The sequence below is a fragment of the Mobula hypostoma genome, chromosome 3, assembly GCF_963921235.1.
Source record: "Mobula hypostoma chromosome 3, sMobHyp1.1, whole genome shotgun sequence".
Classification (NCBI taxonomy): domain Eukaryota; kingdom Metazoa; phylum Chordata; class Chondrichthyes; order Myliobatiformes; family Myliobatidae; genus Mobula; species Mobula hypostoma.
In genome coordinates, this window is record NC_086099.1 from 110589629 (window position 1) to 110613955 (window position 24327).

Below are 24327 nucleotides of genomic sequence, written 5' to 3' on the forward strand. Positions count from 1 at the left end.
ATGCCATTCCGCACCAGCAACTGGGGCTCAGTTCCCACTACAGTCTGTAAGGAGTTTGCACATCCTCCCCCGTGACTGCGTGGATTTCCTCCAGGTGCTCCAGTTTCCACCCACATTCCAAAGATGTTCGTTAGTAGGTTCATTGGTTACATGGTTGGGGAGTGGGGCTGAGGAGGGGAGAAAAAGGACCAGCCATGACTGAATGGCAGAGCAGACTCAGTGGGCCAAATACCCTAATTCTGCTCCTATGTCTTATGTTCGTATTGGGCCGGAAGGGCCTGTCACCACACTGTATTTTGAAACAAATAAATTACTACTTTGTTGAAGCTCATCCATGTGCTTAAGGGCGATGTAATTGCTTTTCAACATGCTGGATAAAACAACAGACTATAAAATGAACATGGTTAGCAGTGGCACAGCAGTGCAGTGCCATTATAAGACCAGCAATCATATTCAATTCCCACCACCATCTCCAAGAAGTTTGTATGTTCTCCCTGTAACCACATTGGTTTCCTCTGGGTGTTCCAGTTTCCTCACACGCTTCACGGACATTTGAGTAAGCATGGTGTAATTAAGCAGCAAGGGCTCACTGGGCCAGAAGGGCCTGTTAACCCACTGTATCTGTAAATAAAAATAAAATACAAACACCCTGGAGAAATTTGAAGCTGTGAAAGAAATCGAATCTTACTTCTGGTAGAAGGCTGGCAGGTTTTGTCAATATTCCTCCTACATACACAACATTGGGTAATGTAGGTCGAGGAAACTCGAGTGCCACATCAGTGCACAGCATCCATAAACTGGAACCCTGTATTAAGTCATACATGGAGCGCTCAGGCTCAATTTTGTACTTCAGCATTATTCTCTCATATTTTGGCAAGAACAGAAAATTCACACCAAAGCGCGATACTAAGTACACTGCAATATTTGTAATTCGTTGAAACAAATTCATGTTGTCTGTAAGGAGGGAGTTGAATTCTGGTACATAGGCTAGTGGTGTTGGAGCACCAACCTCCGCTGGATACCAAAGGCCAGTGGAAAAGACAGCATACTTCACTCCCAGAAGGTGTGCAATCACAAAGCCGCACATTTCATTAGGGTCCACTAAAAGCAAGTCAAACTTTTCTTCTTTCAGCTGAGCAATAAAACTCTGGCTGCCGACCATGATGTCACAGTTCTTGGAGTAATGCTCCAGAATGTCAAAGAGCTCTAGTGCAGTTAGTCTTCCAGAAAAAATATTCCTCATCTTGGACTGCAAGAAATCATCTGCTGTGGTGCTATTGAAGAAGCCTGGATATCGTAGCAATCTGAAGTAATCCGATGAAGGGATCTCTCTGCCTTCTGACACTGCAAACACCATCTCATGTCCATCCTCATGTAAAGCCTTAGCTAGAGTCTTAAAAATATAAAGATGGCTTTCAAACATAATCGGCGGCACAACCACAATTTTGGCAGCCTTTGATATTTTCACAAAGCAGCAAACTAGAGTCAGGATTTGGAAGTACCACTTCATGGCTGAAAAACAGAATAAATGTAAAGTTAAGACCAGTGTGATTTTCTCTCAAATACTCAATAATCAGTAATTATAATAATGCTATAAAACAGGAACAGAGTTGAAATTATAACCAGAAAGCATATATTCAGTCAATATATACATAACTTGCAGACACAAGAAAGTCTGCAGATGCTGGGACTCCGGTGGGACACAACAGGCTGGAGGAATTCAGTAGATCAAACTAGCACCTGTGGAGGGAAATGAACAGTCGATACTTTGGGTCAAAACTCTTCATTAGGACTGGGACCGGCCAAGACAGCCAGACCGGATAAAGGTACTCGACTCAAAATATTGACTGCTCATTTCCATCCTTGGACACTGCCCAACCCACTGATTTCTTTCAGCATCTTGTGTGTTGTATCGATGACTTGCATATTTTCCTCCAAAATTCTTTAATTTGATGTTCAAATGGTTTGTATAGGGAAATAATCTTTCCAAATATTCATCTCAATAATGTCCATTATGATACCCCACTGTTAATGAATTCAAATATTTCTGTGATTAAATCATGGGAAGAATGATAACAGGAACAACAGAAGGACTGCTAGGTCAGATGTCATCGAAAAACAGGAATGCCCAGATACAGCAGATTAGTTTAATTTATATTATATTCTGTAATAAACCACATTCCCTCAAAGACAAATGCTTCCAAATAAATCAAACATATTTTGTTTGTCTAACACTTTTCCGATAGCTTTAGAGTATTAGCAAAGTCCTTCCTAGGGACACAACCTAAAAACATAATCTAAAAATTCTTTAGCTACACACTTATGCTTGAAACTTCAATTGTTTCAATGTAAAGAACCTTCGACAAATTGCCACTCCTCCTTGGAAGACCTCTTCTTAGCTCAACAGACAATGTCATATATACATGTAACAATCAAACAAAAGCAAAAATTAATGTTCCACTGTAAATTACTTCTGGAAGCTCAGTTTGACTAAATCTCTGGCTTAGTTTGAAGTCTCCCTAAAATATGATTTGATGAACAGCCACATGAAACTTAATCTAAATGTGCTTTGATAATAATAACTTTCGCATCCTGTTTCTGCAGAGGCACAAAGGCTACAAAATTACAATATGACCAACAATTACTTTACAACTAACTGAAATACACAAGTTGCTCAATGTAAATGGAATGAGATTTAAGTGTGGCTTTTAAGGTCAGAATTAAAATTTCAGCAAATCAATAAAGTCAATAGCCTTTCTACAATCATGTAAAACTGATTTGCAGATTAGAATACCTGAAAGCAAAATCAAAATAAGAATGACACACTTTCCAAACCATGGAACTTTCAGTGCTTTGTCAAACCTTCAATACTTCCATTCTGCCATTCAAAGTTCAAAGCTAAAAGTAAATGTATTATTAAAGTACATATATATCATCATATACAATACCGAGATTCATTTTCTTGCAGGCATTACAGTAAATCCAAAGAAACACAATAGAATCAATGAAAAAAAACACACCAAGATGGACAAACAACCAATCTGCAAAATGAAACAAAATGTGTGAATACGAAAAGAAAAAAAAACAGAATCATAATAAATAAGCAATAAATATTGAAACCAAGATAGTCCTTGAAAGTGAATCCATAGGCTGTGGGAATAGTTCAGTATTGGAGAAAGTAAAATTGAGTGAAGTTATCCCCTCTGGTTCAAGAGTCTGATGGTTGAGGAGTAATAACTGTTCCTGAACTGGATGGTGTGGGTCCTGAAGCTCCTGTACCTTCTTCCTGGTGGCAGCAATGAGAAGAGAACATGACTTGAGTGGTGGTGGGGTGGGGGGAGCAGGGGGGGAAGAGTAATTGATGATGGATGCCGCTTTCCTGTGACAGTACTCCTCATAGGGATGCTCTTTCCAGGGATGGACTGGGCTGTATCCACTACTTTTTGTATGCTTTTCCATTCAAGGGTATTGGTATTTCCATACCAGGTTCTGATACTAATCAGTATACTCTCCACCACATATCTGTAGAAGTTTGTTAAAGTATTAGATAACAGCCAAATTTTGCAGACGTATAAGGGTGTAGAAGCTCTGTGGTGCTTTCTTCACAATGGCACTTACGTGCTGTACCCAGGACAGATTCTATGAAATGATAATGCTGAGGAATTTAAAGTTGCTACTGCTCTTCACCTCTGATACCCTAAGGACTGGCTCATGGTATGCAGGATTTCTCCTCCTGTAGCCAATAATCAGCTCCTTGGTCTTACTGACATTGAGTTAGAGGCTGTTGTTCTGGCACCCCGCAGCCAGCTCTTCAATCTCACTCCTATAAGCTGATTAATCACCACACTTGAATCGGCCTACAACAGTGGTGTTGTCTGCAAACTTAAATACAGCATTGGGGCTGTGCTTAATCTCAGTCATAAATGTAAGTCTGTGCTGATGATGAATGTGGAAGAGATGTTGCTGCCAATCTGAACTGACTGGGGTTTGCAAGTCAGGAAATTGAGGATCCAGCTGCACAAGGAACGATTGAGGCCCAAGTCTTGGAGTTATTTATTAGTTTTGTGGGATAGAATTGAATGCTGTAGTTGATAAAGAGCATCTTAATGTATGCATCTTCATTCTCCAGATGCTTCAGGGTTGAGTGACGAGCCTATGAGATGTCATCTTCTGTTGACCTGCTGTGAATGTAAGTAAAATAGAGTGGTTTTGTGTCACTCCTCAGGCAGGAGTTCGAGATTCAAGATAGTTTAACATGATTTCCTGTACACAAGTGTAAGGAGAACAAAATAATTGTTACTCCAGATCCAATGAAGCACAAAAAAACACAAGAGATAAAGAAAACAAAAATAATAATTTTAAAAAATCACCCAATGAATATAAATACATACGACAGCTTATTCACATAGATTGACTGTATGTCCGTAAAATCACGGTAGGCTGTACATAAGGTGACTGAAGGGAGTTAGTGGGTGGAGGCAGTGATCAGTCTTACTATTTGGAGAAAGTAACTGTTTTTGAGACTGGTGGTCCTAGCATGGATACTACATAGCCTCCTCCCTGACTGGAGTGAGTGATCACCAAACTTCCAAAGCACTTTATCACAATGGATGCAAGTGGTACCCGATGATGGTCATTGAGGCAGATAACCAAATTCTTCTTGGTCACTGGAATAATTGACAGAGCAATTTGGTAGTGTAGCCATTAGTATGACACGATTACAGCTTAGAGTGTTCAAGTTCAGAGCTCAATTCTGGCATTTTCTGTACGAAGCATGCAGGTCGATTGGGAAAGTCAGGTTGGTAATGGATCTCAAGAGAGTGAGTTTGATGAATGCCAAAGAGATGGCTTTTTAGAGCAGTTTGTTGTAGTGCCTACTAGGGAATCAGCTGTACTGGACTGGGTGTTAGATAGATAGATAGACATACTTTATTAATCCCGAGGGAAATTTGGTTTCGTTACAGCCGCACCAACCAAGAATAGAGCGTAAATATAGCAATACAAAAACCACAAACAATCAAGCAACAAAATGCAAAGTATGCCAGATGGAAAATAAGTCCAGGACCAGTCTATTGGCTCAGGGTGTCTGACCCTCCACGGGAGGAGCTGCACGTTCGATGACCACAGGCAGGAACAACCTCCCATGCCGCCAAGTGTTGTATCACGGTGGAATATGGCCGAAGTCCAACAATAAAAAGTTCAATATCCAGTCTGCAAACACGTTCCTCAATCGTAATATACCCCGGATTGCACCATCCATTGTTAGCCAGAACAGTAAGCACCCAAATCCTTTCAGTGCATTTCTGGTCAGCCGGAACAGTATTGCCCACCAAACTCCTCTTCTCCAAAAGTCTCTGTTGTCTCGATCCCGCCCTCTTTCCGTGGCTTTGTGATCCCCCTCAGTGTGTTTTCCTCTGGATTTCAGCAGAGGTGTCCACCGCTCTGCTCGTTAAAGCGGCCAGTCTTTGCTGGTCCGTGGAATACACAATGCGACCTTGCTTCTGTCCCGCGTGTCAGGATGTAACAATTTCCAGCGCTTGTATAATGAACCGGAGGCTATTAAAAGGAGCTTCAAGTAAAAGAACCCTGAGGAACCAGTGATCACAATATGATTGAGTTCAACTTGAAATTTGATAGGAAGAAAGTAAACTGATGTAGCAGTATTTCAGTGGAGTAAGGGAAATTACAGTGGTATGAGAGAGCAGTTGTCCAAAGTAAACTGGAAGGAGCTGCCGGCAGAGCAGCAATGGCATGTGTTTCTGGGGAAATGAGGAAGGTGCAGGACATATGTATTTCAAAAATGAAGAAATACTCAAATGACAAATAGTACAACCATGGCTAACAAGGGAAGTCAAAGCTATTGTAGAAGCAAAAGAAAGGGTAAATAACGAAACAAAAATTAGTGGGAAGGTAGATGATTGGGAAGTTTTTAAAAACCCACAGAGAGCAACTAAAAAAAATCACTTGAAGGGAAGAGATGAAATATGAAAGCAAGCTAGCAAATAACATCAAAGTGGAGAGTAAAAGTTTTTTTTCCAAGTATGTTAAAAATAAAAGAGAAATAAGGGTGATTATAGGACTGCTAGAAAATGAGGCAGGAGAAATAATAACAGGGGACAAGGAGATGGCTGATGAACTAAATGAGTATTTTGCATCAGTCTTCACTGTGGAAGACACTAGCAGTTTGCCTGATGTTGTAGTGTGTGAAGGGTGAGAAATGGGTGCAGTTACTATTACAATAGAGAAGGTGCTCAAAACGCTGAAAGATCTAAAGGTACATAAGTCACCCGGATCAGGGGAACTGTACCCTAGAGTTCTGAAAGAGGTCGCGTTACAGATTGCAGAGGTATTAGAAATGATCTTTCAAAAATTATTAGGTTCTGACATTGTGCCAGAGGAATGGAAAATTGCAAATGTCATTCCACTCTTTAAGAAAGGAGGAAGGCAGTAGAAAGGAAATTATAGACCATTTAGCCTGACCTCAGTGGTTGGGAAGATGTTACAGTTAATTATTAAGGATGAGGTGATGGAGTACTTGGTGACACAGGACAAGATAGTACAAAGTCAGCATGGTTTCCTTCAGGAAAAATCCTGCCTGATGAACCTGTTGGAATTCTTTGAGGAGATTACAAGTAGGATAGATAAAGGGGATGCAGTGGATGTTGTATATTTGGACTTTCAAAAGGCCTTTGACAAGGCGCCACACATGAGGCTGCTTACCAAGTTAAGAGCCCACGGTATTACAGAAAAGTTACTAACATGGTTAGAGCATTGGCTGATTGGGAGCAGGCAGCGAATGAGAATTAAAAGATCCTTTTCTGGTTGGCTGACAGTGGTGTTCCGCAGGGGTCAGTGTTGGGACCACTTCTTTTTCATGGTCATAGTCATACTTTATTGATCCTGAGAGAAATTGGTTTTCGTCACAATTGCACCATAAATAATTAAATAGTAATAAAACCATAAATAATTAAATAGTAATATGTAAATTATGCCAGGAAATAAGTCCAGGATCAGCCTATTGGCTCAGGGTGTCTGACCCTCCAAGGCAGGAGTTGTAAAGTTTGATGGCCACAGGCAGGAATGATTTCCTGTGACGTTCAGTGTTGCATCTACGTGGAATGAGTCTCTGGCTGAATGTACTGCTGTGCCCACCCAGTACATTATGTAGTAGATGGGAGACATTGACCAAGATGGCATGCAACTTAGACAGCATCCTCTTTTCAGACACCACCGTCAGAGAGTCCAGTTCCATCCCCACAACATCACTGGCCTTATGAATGAGTTTGTTGATTCTGTTGGTGTCTGCCACCCTCAGCCTGCTGCCCCAGCACACAACAGCAAACATGATAGCACTGGCCACCACAGACTCGTAGAACATCCACAGCATCATCCGACAGATGTTAAAGGACCTCAGTCTCCTCAGGAAATAGACACGGCTCTGACCCTTCTTGTAGACAGCCTGTGTTTTTTGACCAGTGCAGTTTATTGTCAATTCGTATCCCCCGGTATTTGTAATCCTCCACCATGTTCACACTGACCCCCTGGATGGAAATAGGGGTCACTAGTGCCTTAGCCCTCCTCAGGTCTACCACCAACTCCTTAGTTTTTTTCACATTAAGCTGCAGATACTTCTGCTCACACCATGTGACAAAGTTTCCTACCGTAGCCCTGTACTCAGCCTCATCTCCCTTGCTGATGCATCCAACTATGGCAGAGTCATCAGAAAACTTCTGAAGATGACAAGACTCTGTGCAGTAGTTGAAGTCCAAGGTGTAAATGGTGAAGAGAAAGGGAGACAACACAGTCCCCTGTGGAGCCCCAGTGCTGCTGATCACTCTGTCAGACACACAGTGTTGCAAGCACGCGTACTGTGGTCTGCCAGTCAGGTAATCAAGAATCCATGACACCAGGAAAGCATCCACCTGCATCGTTGTCAGCTTCTCCCCCAGCAGAGCAGGGCGGATGGTGTTGAACGCACTGGAGAAGTCAAAAAACATGACCCTCACAGTGCTCGCTGGCTTGTCCAGGTGGGCGTAGACACGGTTCAGCAGGTAGACGATAGCATCCTCAACTCCTAGTCGGGGCTGGTAGGCAAACTGGATGAGATCTAAATGTGGCCTGACCATAGGCCGGAGCAGCTCCAGAACAAGTCTCTCCAGGGTCTTCATGATGTGGGAGGTCAATGCCACCGGTCTGTAGTCATTGAGGCCGCTGGGGCGCGGCGTCTTCGGCACAGGGACGAGGCAGGACGTCTTCCACAGCACAAGAACCCTCTGGAGACTCAGGCTCAGGTTGAAGACATGGCGAAGTACTCCACATAGCTGAGGAGCACAGGTTTTGAGCACCCTGGTACTGACACCATCTGGGCCTGCAGCCTTGCTTGGGTTCAGACATTTCAACTGTCTTCTCACCTGTTCAGCTGTGAAGCCCACCGTGATGGTTTCATGTGGGGAAGGGGTATAGTCATGAGAGCAGGGTGGGGGACTGTGAGGAGGGGTAGGAGGGGAGAGTGGAATATGTGTTGGTTGGGGGCCGACAACAGATGACTCATGTGGGGGATGGGCAAGGGTCACAATGTCAAATTTGTTAAAGAACAGGTTAAGTTCGTTGGCCCTGTCCACACTGCCTTCAGCTCCTCTGTTGCTAGTTTGCCGGAACCCAGTGATGATCCTGTGAAAATCCAGTGATGGATTTTTATGCTGTATATAAATGATTTAGATGATGGAATAAATGGCTTTGTTGCCAAGTTTGCAGATGATATGAAGATTGATGAAGGGGCAGGTAGTGCTGAGGAAAGAGGTATGATACAGAAGGACTTATACAGATTAGGAGGATGGGCAAGAAAGTGGCAGTTGAAATACAATGTCGGAAAATGCATGGTCATGCACTTTGGTAGTAGAAACAAATGTGCGGACTATTTTCTAAACGGGGAGAAAATCCAAAACTCTGAGATGCAAAGGAATTTGGGAGTCCTTGTGCAGAACACCCTAAAGGTTAACTTGCAGGTCGAGTCGGTGGCGAGGAAGGCAAATGACATTTTAGCATTCACTTCAAGAGGACTAAAATACAAGAGATGTGATGCTGAGGCTTTATAAGCCACTGGTGAGGACTCACCTTGAGAATTGTTAACAGTTTTGGGACCCTCACCTTAGAAAAGTTGTGCTGGCATTGGAGAGGGTTCAGAGGAGGCTCATAAGGATGATTCCAGAATGAAAAGGTTATCACATGAGGAACGTTTGATGGCTCTGGGTCTGTACTCATTGGAATTCTGAAGGATAAGAAGGGATCTCACTGAAACTTTTCGAATGTTGAAAGGCCTAAACAGAGTAGATATGGAAAGGATGTTCCCCATGGTGGGAGAGTCTAGGACAAGAGGACACAGCCTCAGGATAGAGAGGCATCCTCTCAAAACAGAGACGCATAAAAATTTCTTTAGCTAAAGGGTGGTGAATTTGTGGAATTAGTTACCCCGGCAGCTATGGAGGCCTGGTTGTTGTGTGTATTTAAGCTGGAAATTGATAGGTCTTGATTGGACATGGCATCAACGGGTGCGGGGAGAAGGCCGGGAACTGGGGCTGAGGAGGAGGAAAAAAAAAGGACCAGCCATGACTGAATGGCGGAGCAGACTTAATGGGCCATAGGGCCTAATTCTGCTCCTTATGTCTTATAGAGCATAGAAAAGTACAGCACAGTACAGGCCCTTCGGCCCACAATGTTGTGTCCACCCTCAAACCCTGCCTCCCATATAAGCCCCCACCTTAAATTTCTCCATATATCTGTCTGGTAGTCTCTTAAACTTCACTAGTGAATCTGCCTCCCCCACTGACTCAGGCAGTGCATTCCACGCACCAACCACTCTCTGAGTAAAAAACCTTCCTCTAATATCCCCCTTGAACTTCCCACCCCTTACCTTAAAGCCATGTCCTCTTGTAGTGAGCAGTGGTGCCCTGGGGAAGAGGCGCTGGCTATCCACTCTATTATGATCTAAAGTGTGTACATTCTACCCATCCATGTGCACGTGGGCTTCCTCTGGAAAAATCTGGCTTCCTCCCACAATCTACAGATGTACTGGTTAGTAGATTAACTGGTCATTGTGAATAAACCTGTGATTGGTCTCGGATTAAATCAGGGCTGCAGGACGCAGGACGGCGCAGCTCTGTGGGCCGGAAAGGCCTGTCCCACCCCATATCTCTAAATAAAATAAAGTAAATAAATAATTGAAGCAGCTAGGTACATAGCAGACTGCCAAAGTGAGCAGTTGTCTGTGAACACTCAAATGAGTTGATCAACACAGGCTGTTTCTGTGTCCACCACCACTAGTGCAAATGACTTTCATCTTTGATACTTTATGACTCCTTCCTCCAATCTAATGAGCTTTTTGCTGCTTCAGTGGATTTGCAGAATTAGGACCACATTTTCCCTTACTCAAAATTCCCACTTATTGAGGTGGACACACCAAGAGTGCAAGATTTAGATAGTAGATGGGTGACCACCAGGAGAAAAAGGGGAGTAAGCAGTCAGTACAGGGTTCTCCTATGGCCATTCCCCTCAGCAACAGTATATCCCATCGGATGCTGCTGGGGGGAAGATGACCTATCAGGGCACAGCAGCAGCAGCCAGGCCAGTGGCACCATGGCTAGTTTGAGGTTCCAAATGGTTGTCATAGCGGGGTGGTAGTGAGGATAAGCTCCCACTAACTGTAAAGCGTTCCCAATAGTGTGCATCTCTGATAACCGAGTCCAACTCCTGCTCTTCACGTGGTGGAACTGTTTACATTGAGAGGAGAAGGAGTGAAGGTCCATCAGTGGCGCCTTAAAACCGTTGCTTTGAGCAGGGGGGCTCATTAGCCTGGGAAGGCAACCTCTGCTGCCTTGCGGCTATACCAACTCATGGGAAAGGCTTCGGGACTAAACCTCGAGGAAGAAATCCGGAGTCCCTAAGGCAATCTGGTTCTGATTCAACGTCAATCTGGCAGCTTCTGCAGTTTAGCCGTCGTCAAAACGTTATGCCTGGCATCCCTTTTGTCATCAGCGACTGGACCAAGAGGGGAATCGTGACACATGGTCTTCATACACTTCCTGCCCAGGATTTGGTTACGCCAATCTCCACAACCAACTTAAAACTTGGGGTGATGGGTGAGTGGTAATGGTGGCAAGCATAAGATGGTGCTAGGAGCCACTAGTCACAGACCTGCTCTCAGACAGCCAAGGCAGGATGGTCGCTCTCTTCTCACCAGGCAAGAGCAGTGCTCGGCAGCCACCTTGGCGACGGAACAGCCCTCTTCAAGGACCGCACTGCTCCCCCTCATGGGAAAGGGTCTGGAAAAGGTGACCTAAGGAAAACTTGCCTCACCCTATCCTGTCAGCATTCCACAGCTGACTGGACATCTATTTTGCAGTCAAACTACCACAAAACAAAGAAGATCCACCAAAAGCTGAGCAAACTCTGTGTTGGAGCCTGAAGCATCAGGACACTCATGGACAACAAGGCCAGTAACAGACTACAGGGCAAACTGCTCTTGTAGGACACGTGCTTCAGAAGTACAATGTCAACATTGTGTCACTCAGTGAGACACGCCTGCCCAAGACTGGAGAAATCACAGAATTAAAGGCTGGCTACATGTTTTTCTGGAATGGCAAGGGAAAGGATGAAATGAAGCTAGAGAAGCCAGAGATAGCTTTGCCATCTGGACCACAATCATCAGGAACCTATAGTCCCTCCCCAGAGGCATCAACGATCGCCTCACGGTAATGCGGCTGCCTCTGAAAGCCAAGACTCATCTGACGCTGATTAGTGCCGACACACACACCATGACCTACACCTCTGAACAGGAGAAACTGTTCTACCAGGAACTCTGCCAGCTACTATGCTCTGCCCCATCTTTACGGATGCAAACATCATCCACCTGTACAAGAACAAGGGGGACAGGGCATCCTGTGACAACCACAGAGGCATATTTCTCCCGAGCATAGCTGGGAAGATCACGGCCCGTATCATACCGAACAGGATTACCTTTCACCTTCTTGATGACATTGTCTCAAAGAACCAATATGGTTTCAGATCTAACAGAGGGACAGTGGGCATGATCTTTGCTGTCAGACAGACCGAGGAGAAGTGCCGAGAGCAGAACCAGAATCTTTACATCCTCTTTGTGGAGCTAACGATGGCATTTGACACTGTCAATTACACAGGTCTTTGGCACATCCTTACCAAGTTAAGCTGTCCCCCAAGTCTGGTCAGCATTGTCAGGTCATTCCACGATGGCATGATGGCCAGGGTCATCGAAAACTGCTGCACCACTGACCCCTTCCTAGTAACTAACGGTGTCAAGCAGGGCTGTGTCCTCGTGCCTACTCTGTTCTCTGGTCTCTCACAGACTGATGCAGGAATAACAATTCGCTACAGACTGATGCGGGAATAACAATTCGCTACAGGACTGATGGACGCTTCTTTGATCTGCAACGCCGCAAGACCAAGTCCAAAGTGTTGGAAGCAATTGTAAGAGAACTCCTCTTTGCAGAGGACTGCACTCTTGCAGTGTACGGTGAAAGAGACCCACAGGAGCTCACTGATTGCCTCGTTGTGGCAGCAAGAAATTGCAGCCAATCCATCAGCCTGCAGAGACAGAAGTTCTACTTCAGCCCGCACCCCATACCAACCCTACAGAACCACAAATTGAGAGTGAAGGCACACAACTCACAATGTTGACACCTTCATCTACAAAGCCCATTTCCAGAAAAGTTGGGATATTTTCCAAAATGCAATAAAAACAAAAATCTGTGATATGTTAATTCATGTGAACCTTTATTTAACTGACAAAAGTACAAAGAAAAGGTTTTCAATAGTTTTACTGACCAACTTAATTGTATTTTGTAAACATACACAAATTTAGAATTTGATGGCTGCAACACACTCAACAAAAGTTGGGACAGAGTTAAAATAAGATTGAAAAGTGCACAGAATAGTCAAGTAACACCGGTTTGGAAGACTCCACATTAAGCAGGCTAATTGGTAGCAGGTGAGGTATCATGACTGGGTATAAAAGTAGCGTCCATCAAAGGCTCAGTCTTTGCAAGCAAGGATGGGCCGTGGCTCACCCCTTTGTGCCAAAATTCGTGAGAGAATTGTTAGTCAGTTCAAAAGGAACATTTCTCAACGCAAGATTGCAGAGGATTTAGGTCTTTCAACATCTACAGTACATAATATTGTGAAAAGATTCAGAGAATTCAGAGACATCTCAGTGCGTAAAGGGCAAGGTAGAAAACCGCTGTTGAATGCGCGTGATCTTCGAGCCCTCAGGCGGCACTGCCTAAGAAACCGTCATGCTACTGTGACAATTATAGCCACCTGGGCTCAGGAGTGCTTCGGAAAACCATTGTCACTCAACACAGTCCGTCGCTGCATCCAGAAATGCAACTCAAAACTGTATTACGCAAGGAGGAAGCCATACATCAACTCTATGCAGAAACGCCGGCGAGTTCTTTGGGCCTGAGCTCATCTCAAATGGACCGAAAGACTGTGGAACCGTGTGCTGTGGTCAGATGAGTCCATATTTCAGCTAGTTTTCAGAATTTGATGGCTGCAACACACTCAACAAAAGTTGGGACAGAAGCATGTTTACCATTGTGTTACATCACCTTTCCTTTTAATAACACTTTTTAATCGTTTTGGAACTGAGGGTACTACTGTAGTATATTTGCAATTGGAAATTTTGTCCATTCTTGCTTGATATAAGACTTCAGCTGCTCAAAAGTCCGTGGTCTCCATTGTCTGATTCTCCTCTTCATGATGCACCATACATTTTCAATAGGAGATAGATCTGGACTGGCAGCAGGCCAGTCAGGCACACACACTCTGTGTCTACAAAGCCACGCTGTTGTAGCCCGTGCAGAATGTGGTCTGGCATTGTCCTGCTGAAATAAGCATGGACGTCCCGGGAAGAGACGTCGCCTTGATGGCAACATATGTCTCCCTAAAATCCTAACATACACCTCAGAGTCAATGGTACCTTCACGTACATGCAACTCACCCATGACGTGGGCACTGATGCACCCCCACACCATCACAGATGCTGGTTTTTGTACCTTTTGCTGATAACAGTCTGGATGGTCGTTTTCATCTTTGGCACGGAGAACTTGATGCCCGTTTTTTCCAAAAACTAGCTGAAATGTGGACTCATCTGACCACAGCACACGGTTCCACAGTCTTTCGGTCCATCTGAGATGAGCTCGGGCCCAGAGAACTGGCCAGCGTTTCTACATAGAGTTGATGTATGGCTTCCTCCTTGCGTAATACAGTTTTGAGTTGCATTTCTGGTAGCAGCGACGGACTGTGGTGAGTGACAATGGTTTTCCGAAGTACTCCCGAGCCCAGGTGGCTATAATTGTCACAGTAGCATGACAGTTTCTTAGGCAGTGCCGCCTGAGGGCTCGAAGATCACGCACATTTAACAGTGGTTTCCGACCTTGCCCTTTACACACTGAGGTGTCTCTGAATTCTCTGAATCTTTTCACAATATTATGTACTGTAGATGTTGAAAGACCTAAATTCTCTGCAATCTTGCGTTGAGAAATGTTGCTTTTGAACTGACTAACAATTCTCTCACGAATTTTGGCACAAAGGGGTGAGTCACGACCCATCCTTGCTTGCAAAGACTGAGCCTTTGATGGACGCTACTTTTATACCCAGTCATGATACCTCACCTGCTACCAATTAGCCTGCTTAATGTGGAGTCTTCCAAACCGGTGTTACTTGAATATTCTGTGCACTTTTCAATCTTATTTTAACTCTGTCCCAACTTTTGTTGAGTGTGTTGCAGCCATCAAATTCTAAATTTGTGTATGATTACAAAAAAAAATTAAGTTGGTCAGTAAAACTATTGAAAATCTTTTCTTTGTACTTTTTGTCAGTTAAATAAAGGTTCACGTGAATTAACATATCACAGATTTTTGTTTTTATTGCATTTTGGAAAATATCCCAACTTTTCTGGAAATGGTGTTTGTACTTGGGAAGCTGCCTCACTTCCTCCTGCAGTCTAGATTAAGAGGTCTCAAACAGACTTGCAAAATCTGGGACATCCTTTGGCAGGCTACGGACACGTGTGTGGGGAGAACATGGCAGCTAGCTGAAGACCAAGATGGCAGTCTACAGAGCAGTCGTCCTTACTTCTCTGCTGTACGGCTGTGAAACATGGACCCCATACCACAGGCACATCAAGATGCTTGACCAGTTCCACCTGCGATGCCTTCGTAAGATCATGGGCATTTCGTGGTAAGACACAGTCCCCACCATAGAAGTGCTGTGAGCTCTGGCACAGGGACACTGATCATGAAGGCTCAACTTTGATGGGTTGGACATGTGGTCTGGATGGAAGACAACCACCTTCCAAAGGCAGTATTCTTTACCCAGCTGGCACCTGGCACCAGAAAGCAAGGAAGCCCCACAAAGCGCTATAAAGACTGCGTGAAAGTGTCCTTGAAGGCACGCAATATCCCTATAACTGATTGGGAGGCCTTGGCCAAAGACCACAGCGGCTGGCAGTCTACAAAGGCACCAGCACATTTGAAGAGCAGCGGCTGAAGGATCTCAATCAAACCAGCAGGACGCAGGGAGAGACGATCCGACCCTTCAATGGCCATAACATGCCCGACCTGCAGGCGCATCTGCGCTTTGAGAGTTCCGGCTTCGCTCTCAACAGAGACATCACTGACGTCATTATCGTTCCCCACAGATTGTTCCGCCTCTGATCTGGGCCGACAATTACGTGCCGGGCGGCACCTAATTAATTAGCATGTTTATTTCGGCTTTTTTCTTAAAGATCTGCTGTGTGCCTCCCAGCTACCGCTGGACCCCTGCATGCTTCGCGGATCGGTATCAGGTCGCTGCCCGGAGGGTGGGGGCCACTGCACCACCCCAACCTCCGACGACTCAGCCTAACACACCATCATCAGTGTACTCGATGTCTTCCCGATTCCCGTAAGTGATCCTACACTGTACATATATTCTTTCTACTTTATATAGGCTGTGTATTTTTATGTGTTATTTGGTATGATTTGGCAGCTTCAAAGCTTAAAGGTTACTGGAGAGCGCTTACGCCGTGTTTTTGCCGAGAGCACTTGCATGAGATTTTCGCTACGAAGAACAGTTCAGGCAATGATTGTGGAAAAGTATTTCTACTTTATATAGGCTGTGTATTTATCATATCATTCCTGCTTTTACTATATGTTACTGTTATTTTAGGTTTTATGTGTTAATTAGCATGATTTGGTAGGTTATTTTTGGGTCTGCGAACGCTCACAAAATTTTCCCATATAAATAAATGGTAATTGGTTCTTCGCTTTACGACATTCCGGCTTACGAACCGTTTCATAGGAATGCTCTACCTTCGGATGGCGGGGGAAACCTGTATATTCAGGGATTGACTAGTGATATCAAGCAAAGTTATGAAGAGTATGTCAACTTATACGACCAAGACCCGTTTTGTCAAGACACATTTGAAATGGGAGAGTCATTTCTGTCCTTACTGAGCCAAGAGAGACAACAGCGTTGGCAGGAACTGATAGAAAACACAGACATGACCAAGAACAGTAAGGAGGCATCGGCAACTGTTCGGAAACTCAACTCAGCCAATAGACCACCACAGAGAATTGCTGCCATAACACCCAATCAGGTTGCCCATCAACTAATACCAAATGGTCGACCAAATAACAACGAACAGAGGCAAAAGAGAAAGCAACATCAGAAGATGGAGTCAGCTCTCTCAAACGGGAATAATAACTTCCCACCTCTCACCCCAGAAGAATTAAAGGATGAAGTATCACAACTAAAATCCAACAAAGCTGCTGGCATAGATGGGATTCGTAATGAATTCCTTAAACATCTTGCACTTAAAGCACTCCACTGGCTTTTGTCCCTTTTTAACTGTTGCCTAAGATCATTAAAAATACCTAAAAAGTGGAGAAGAGCCGAAGTTGTTGTTCTCCTCCTGAAACCCAATAAAGACCCCAACGTTCCTAAAAATTACAGACTGATTTCCTTGCTCTGCACCCTCTATAAACTCTACGAGAGACTCATACTGAAAAGAATATCCCCCTTAGTCAAAGATCTTCTAACACCAGACCAGGCCGGGTTCAGGCCAGGCCTCTCTTGCTGCGGTCAAATCCTGAACTTAACCCAGTATATTGAGCAACACACATCAAAGTTGCTGGGGAACGCAGCAGGCCAGGCAGCATCTCCAGGAGGTACAGTCGACGTTTCAGCCCGAGACCCTTCGTCAGGATTAACTGAAGGAAGAGCTAGTAAGAGATTTGAAAGTGGGAGGGAGAGGGGGAGATCCAAAATGATAGGAGAAGACAGGAGGGGGAGGGATGGAGCCAAGAGCTGGACAGGTGATTGGCAAAAGGGATATGAGAGGATCATGGGACAGGAGGCCCAGGGAGAAGGAAAAGGGGGAGGGGGAAAAAAAAGAGGATGGGCAAGGGGTATAGTCAGAGGGACAGAGGGAGAAAAAGGAGAGAGAGAGAAAGAAAGTGTGTATATAAATAAATAACAGATGGGGTACGAGGGGAAGGTGGGGCATTAGTGGAAATTAGAGAAGTCAATGTTCATGCCATCAGGTTGGAGGCTACCCAGACGGAATATAAGGTGCTGTTCCTCCAACCTGAGTGTGGCTTCATCTTTACAGTAGAGGAGGCTGTGGACAGACATGTCAGAATGGGAATGGGATGTGGAATTAAAATGTGTGGCCACTGGGAGATCCTGCTTTCTCTGGCAGACAGAGCGTAGGTGTTCAGCAAAACGATCTCCCAGTCTTCGCCGGGTCTCGCCAATATATAGAAGGCCACATCAGGAGCACTGGACACAGTATATCACCCCAGCCGACTCACAGGTGAAGTGTCGCCTCACCTGGAAGGACTGTCTGGGGCCCTGAATGGTGGTAAGGGAGGAAGTGTAAGGGCACAAGTAGCACTTGTTCCGCTTACAAGGATAAGTGCTAGGAGGGAGATCAGTGGGGAGGGATGGGGGGGACGAATGGACAAGGGAGTTGTGTAGGGAGCGATCCCTGTGGAAATCAGAGAGAGGGGGGGAGGGAAAGACGTGCTTAGTGGTGGGATCTCGTTGGAGGTGGCGGAAGTTACAGAGAATAATATGTTGGACCCGGAGGCTGGTGGGGTGGTGAGGACCAGGGGAACCCTATTCCTAGTGGGGTGACGGGAGGATGGAGTGAGAGCAGATGTGCGTGAAATGGGAGGGATGCGTTTGAGAGCAGAGTTGAAGATTCGCAATTCTCTATTGAAAAAATTAGCAGTCACGAAATGAGGAGCTAATGCTCACACACTGTGCACCTGTGTGGGGCAGATCCGCCCATACGAAGAAAATAGACCCGTTGCTTAACGAAGCCTGCCAAATAACCACAGGCACACTGCACCCCACACCCACTAACACCATTTACAAACTTGCAGGCATTGGTCCCCCAGGGAGCCGAAGACACATTACAAGAAAAATTGAAAAAGGTAAACAGAACTCGGATCCATGGCACCTACTACACCATCATATGCCAGTTTCCAACCGCCTAAAATCGAGGAAAAGCTTTGTTCCAGTGGAGGAACTACCACACAGAACATCCCCCCAAACATACAGTATTGACCTCTGGCAAAAAACAGAAGCCAGAACCCCACCAAATAATACAGAGCAAGACCCCACAGAAATATTGCCAGACGGGGCACTGCCTGACAAGACGGAAGTGGTGCAGTCTCAACAGAACGAGAGTGGGAGTTTGTAGGACAGGAGACAATATGGTGAAGCGGGGTTTAAAGACCAGCGAACCCTGACAGTGTGGTGCAACATGTTCTGCGCAACTACCCACTCTCACCTGATTTAGCTGACACTGACCTGCTCAACATCAACCAAACAACACTAGAGTGGCTGGCTGTCTGGTGTGACAAGCTATGAATGAATGAGAGTTTACGTATGGTTGGATGACATTTAAACTTGAATTGAATTGAATTGAAGGGGCTTACGAGGATACTGCCTGAATTAGAGGGCACATGTGAAAACAAGAGGTTGGACATACTTGGGTTGCTTTCTCTAGAGTGGTGAAGGCTGAGGGGATATCTGAAAGAAGTTTATAAGATTATGAGAGTAGACAGACAATATTTTTTTCTCAGGGTTAAAAAGCCTAAAACAAGAGGGCATGCACTTAAGATGAGAAGAGGTAATTTCAAAGGAGACGTGAGGGGTAATTTGAAAGGAGACGTGAGGGGCAAATTTTCTTTGTCAGAGACTGATGGGTGCCTGGGGCTGTGGTAGAGGCAGATACATTAAGGACTTTTTGGCACAACATTGTGGGTAGAAGGCTCCTTTCCTATGCTGTCCTGGTCTATGCTTTATCTACGTTTACTAGGATGCTGCCTGGTCTATGCTTTATCTATGTTTACTAGGATGCTGTCCTGGTCTATGCTTTATCTATGTTTACCAGGATGCTACCTGGATCAGAGGATATAAACAGGTTAGACAAAATTGGGTTGTCTCCCTAGACCATCAGAAGCTGAGAGATGAGACATATCAAATTTCTATAAATGATTCAGAAACAATAACTTACCGTGCTTGGCCCACTATTTCTTTAAAAAAAAAACAATATTTTCTAACTCTTGCATGCAAAACTTTACACTGGTAACATAGAAACATAGAAATCTACAGCATATTATAGGTCCTTCGGCCCACAATGTTCTGCTGACCATGCAACCTACTCTGGAAACTGCCTAGAATTTCCCTACCGCATAGCCCTCTATAGAAATCTCTACAATTTTCTGTTTTAGAATGACTGCTCCTAAATTAGATGAATTGATTTGCTGTCAATTCTGAATTTGGAATTCAGAAGCTATAAAAGGAAATTTCAGTGTTTTTTTTTTAAAGTTGAGGATTAATACTGTAGATTTACAATATTAATCTTCAACCACATACTTTTGGTATACATATGAAAATAATTTCAATCAAGTGTTTTCTCTATTCTTGAGTTGCTAATTATGTTATTCAAGCTTGGTCGTAACTTCTAACATTAATAAAGGCTTTCAATTGCATCAAGTATTAAAGCACAAATCAGAACTGTAAAGTCTGTGAAAGTATTTGAAGTGGGTGTCCACAGCTATTTTAAAAACTTTGCCGAGGTGTATAAGATCTAGCGTGGGAATGGGAAACAAAGCAAGTCTGAATTTCAGATAAAAGGCCACTGTATACAAAGCCTCCAACTCCAACTCTTAAATGTGCAATTTATTAGTGATCTTCTGTGGAGACAAACCAGAAGTCAGAACTGAAAACGCATGGTGACCTTTTCAGATGGTACACCCTGCAAGCATAAAATGCAAAAGTATAAATTTCAATAAAACCCAAACATTCCACTTTTTAAAAATATCAACTGAAAATACATTATTCTGAGCTGGATTGAAAAAGCTTCCACTTCACTAATGTCCTCCAACACAACAAACAAAAAAAGGACACAAGACGATTAACAAGAGAATTGGTTGACTAACTGAAAAATCTGTAATTATTTAAATGATATTCCTGAGCAACTGAACAGGAACTACGTGACAAGGCCAGAACACAAAAGATTACTCCAAATGAGAAATAATATATATAGATTGGCATAAATTCAACATTTTCCAAACAGGGAAAACAAAAGGCACCAGATAGCAGAGAAGATCCCCTCAAATTAGGAATGGAATATTAAAGCCCCAAATCTCTTGGAAGACAAAATTAAAACAGAAGTGTTGAAGATTTCTATGTTTTCTGCTCTCCAAAGTAATTCAATAATTCTGGATAAAGCAGATGAAAACATTACCCAGAGATAAAATATGGCATTGCTTTTCAATTACCAATAGCCAAGCAGGAAAAGTGGGATTTTGTTGGGTCATATTGATTGTGATAATGAAGTTTTAAATTGCAACTCAAAGGTAATAGCAAAAAAGTCAGTTTCTAAATAAGTTAAATTATTTGATAACTGTGTGCCACAACCACTGCAGGTTTTAAAAAAAAGCAATAATACTTTGCTGATCAATTCCAGCAGTTCCCAATGTTGTTAGTAACATCCTGAGTAGTTATTTGGACTGTGACTTTTCGTGTAGCAACAATGCAGTTCAATAACCAAAACATGATGCACAGACTCCCAAAGGAAAAGCCAAAAAACTGTGTGGTGTTTTTAACAACCCTGAAAATGAGCATGCCACACTGATTTACCTGATCAATACCAGACAGACCTGTCCTGCTAACAACAAGCAGCGGTATTCCGAGCACTCAGGATCAGAAATCCTCCAAAACTGCACCAGTTCTCTACAATCTGACTAATGAACTTATGATCGCTCAGACCACCTTGTCACTGTCTGTCTCCGCTTGTCCCCCTCCCTCTGCAACTATAAAACTACATTCTGTATTCAGCCCCAATCTCCTGCCTTAGAAACATGGAAAACATACAGCACAATATCGGCCATTCAGCCCACAAAGCTGTGCCAAACATGTCTCTACCTTAGAACTACCTAGGCTTTACCCATAGCCCTCTATTTTTCTAAACTCCATGTACCCATCCAGGAGTCTCCTAAAAGACCCTATCGATTCTGCCTCCACCACCACTGCCAGCAGCCCATTCCATGCACTCACCACGCCCTGCGTAAAAAACTTACCCCTGACATATCCTCTGTACCTACTTCCAAGCACCTAAAACTATGCCATCTCATGTTAGCCATTTCAGCCCTGGGAAAAAGCTGCTGACTATCCACACGATCAATGCCTCCCATTATCTCCTACACCTCTATCAAGTCACCTCTCATCCTCCATCACTCCAAGGAGAAAAGGCCAAGTTCACTCAACCTATTCTCACAAGGCATGCTCCCCAATCCAGGAAACATCTTTCTCTCTGCTCTCCTCTGCACCCTTTCCTTGGTTTCCATGTCCTTCCTCTAGTGAGGCGACCAGAACTGAGCACAGTACTCCAAGTGGGTTCTGACGAGGGTCCTTTAGAGCTGCAACATTACCTCTCGGCCCTTAAACTCAATCCCATGATTGATGAAGACCAATGCACCGTATGCCTTCTTAACGACAGAGTCAACCTGCGTAGCAGCTTTGAGTGTCCTGTGAACTCAGACCCCAAGATCCCTCTGATCCTCCAAATTTCCAAGAGTCTTAAAATTAATGCTATATTCTGCCATAATATTTGACCTTGCAAAATGAACCACCTCACAGTTAACTGGGTTGAACTCCATCTGCCACTTCTCAGCCCAGTTTTGGATCCTAGCAATGTCCCACTGTAACATCTGACAGCCCTCCACAATATCCACAACAACCCCAACCTTTGTGTCATCAGCAAACTTACTAACCCATCCCTCCACTTCCTCATCCAGATCATTTATAAAAGTCACGAAGAGTAAGGGTCCCAGAACAGATCCCTGAGGCACACCACTGGTCACCGGTCTCCATGCAGAATATCACCCATCTACAACCACTCTTTGCCTTCTATGGGCAAGCCAATTCTGGATCCACAAAGCAATGTCCCCATGGATTCCATGCCTCTTTACTTTCTCAATAAACCTTGCATGGGGTAGCTTATCAAATGCCTTGCTAAAATCCATATACAATACATCTACAGCTCTACCTTCATCAATGTGCTTAGTCACATCCTCAAAAAGTTCAATCAGGCTCATAAGGCACAACCTGCCTTTGACAAAGCCATGTTGACTATTCCTAATCATATTATGCCTCTCCAAATATTCATAAATCCTGCCTCTCAGGACCTTCTCCATCAACTTACCAACCACTGAAGTAAGACTCACTGGCCTTCTCCCCATATACTTTCATGCCCTGACCAATCAAGAATCCATCGATCTCTGCCTTAAATATGCAAAAAGACAGCTGCCTGTAGCAATGAATTCCAAAGATTCACCACTCTCTGGCTAAATAAATCCATCCATGTCTCCATTCTAAAAGGACACCCCTCTACTCTGAGGGACTGTCCTCTGGTCTTAGACTCTTTCACCATAGGAAACATTCTCTCCACATCCACTCTATCAAGGCCTTTCACCATTCGATAGGTTTCAATGAGGTCACCCCTCATTCTTCTGAATACCGGTGAATATGGGCCTAGAGCCATCAAACACTTTATATGACAAGCCATTCAATCCTGTGGAATCATTTTCATGAACCTCCTTTGAACCCTCCTCAATTTCAGCACATCCTTTCTACGGGGCCCTAAACTGCTCATAATACTCCCAAGTGAGGCCTCACCAGCACTTTATAAAGTCTCAACATTACATTCTTGCTTTTATATTTCAGTCCTCTTAAAGTGAATGCTAACATTGCATTTGCCTTCCTCACCAGACTCAACATGAAAATTAACCTTTAGGCAATCCTGCTCAGGGATTCCCAAGTCCCTTTTGCACCAATTTTATGTCTTTTCTCTCCTCTCCCTATTTTGGAAATTGTTGACTCTTTCAGTTCTTCTACCAAAGTGCATAACCATACACTTCCTGACAATGTATTCCATCTGCCATTTCTTTGCCCATTCTCCTAATCCAAGTCCTTCTGTAGCCTTTCTGCTTCCTCAAAACTACCTGCCCCTCCACCTATCTTCATATCATCAAACTTTGCAAAAAAGCCACCAATTCGATCATCCAAATTATTGACATATAGTGTAAAAAGAATTGGTCCCAAAACAGACCCTTGTGGAACACCACTAATCACTGCCAGCCAATTAGAAAAGGCTCCCTTTATTCCCACTCTTTGACTCCTACCAATCAGCCACTGCTTTATCCATGCTAGAATCTTTCCTGTAATACCATGGGCTCATAGCTTGTTAAGCAGCCTCATTGTGCTACCTTGACAAAGGCCTTCTGAAAATCCAAGTACAAACATCAATTAATTCTCCTTTGTCCATCTTGCTTGTTATTTTGTCAAAGAATTCCAGCAGATTTGTCAGACAAGATTTTCCCTTGAGGAAACCATGCTGACTCCAGCCTATTTTATCAAGTGCCTCCAAGTACCTTGAAACCTCATCCTTAATCTAAGAAGCCATCTCACAGGCACTCTAGATATTCCCTCCCTTGGAATCCAGCACCAACCTGATTTTCCCAATCTAACAGTATATTTAAATCCCCCATGATTAATGTAACATTGTCCTCTTGGCATGCATTTTCTATCTCCCATTGTAATTTGTAGACTGTATGCTATCTACTGTTTGAGAGTCTGTATACAACTCCCATCAGGTTCTTTTTACCCATTCAGTCCCTTAGGTCTATCCACAGTGATTCAACACCTCCCGAACCAATGTCACCTCTTTCCAATGAT

The 24327-nt window shown here is 43.9% G+C and overlaps 1 protein-coding gene across 3 annotated transcripts in view; it reads right to left on the minus strand.

The window, feature by feature from the left end:
• Nucleotides 1-24327, minus strand: part of ugt8 (UDP glycosyltransferase 8) — a 134330-nt gene that overhangs the window by 73012 nt on the left and 36991 nt on the right. For 2 of the 3 annotated variants that reach the window (XM_063042236.1, XM_063042235.1), the window contains exon 2: nt 689-1512. In XM_063042236.1, the coding sequence (XP_062898306.1) occupies nt 689-1510 (822 nt within the window). In that variant the 5' untranslated portion in view covers nt 1511-1512. The remainder of the gene's footprint in view (nt 1-688; nt 1513-24327) is intronic. The other variant, XM_063042237.1, reaches the window with a different exon arrangement.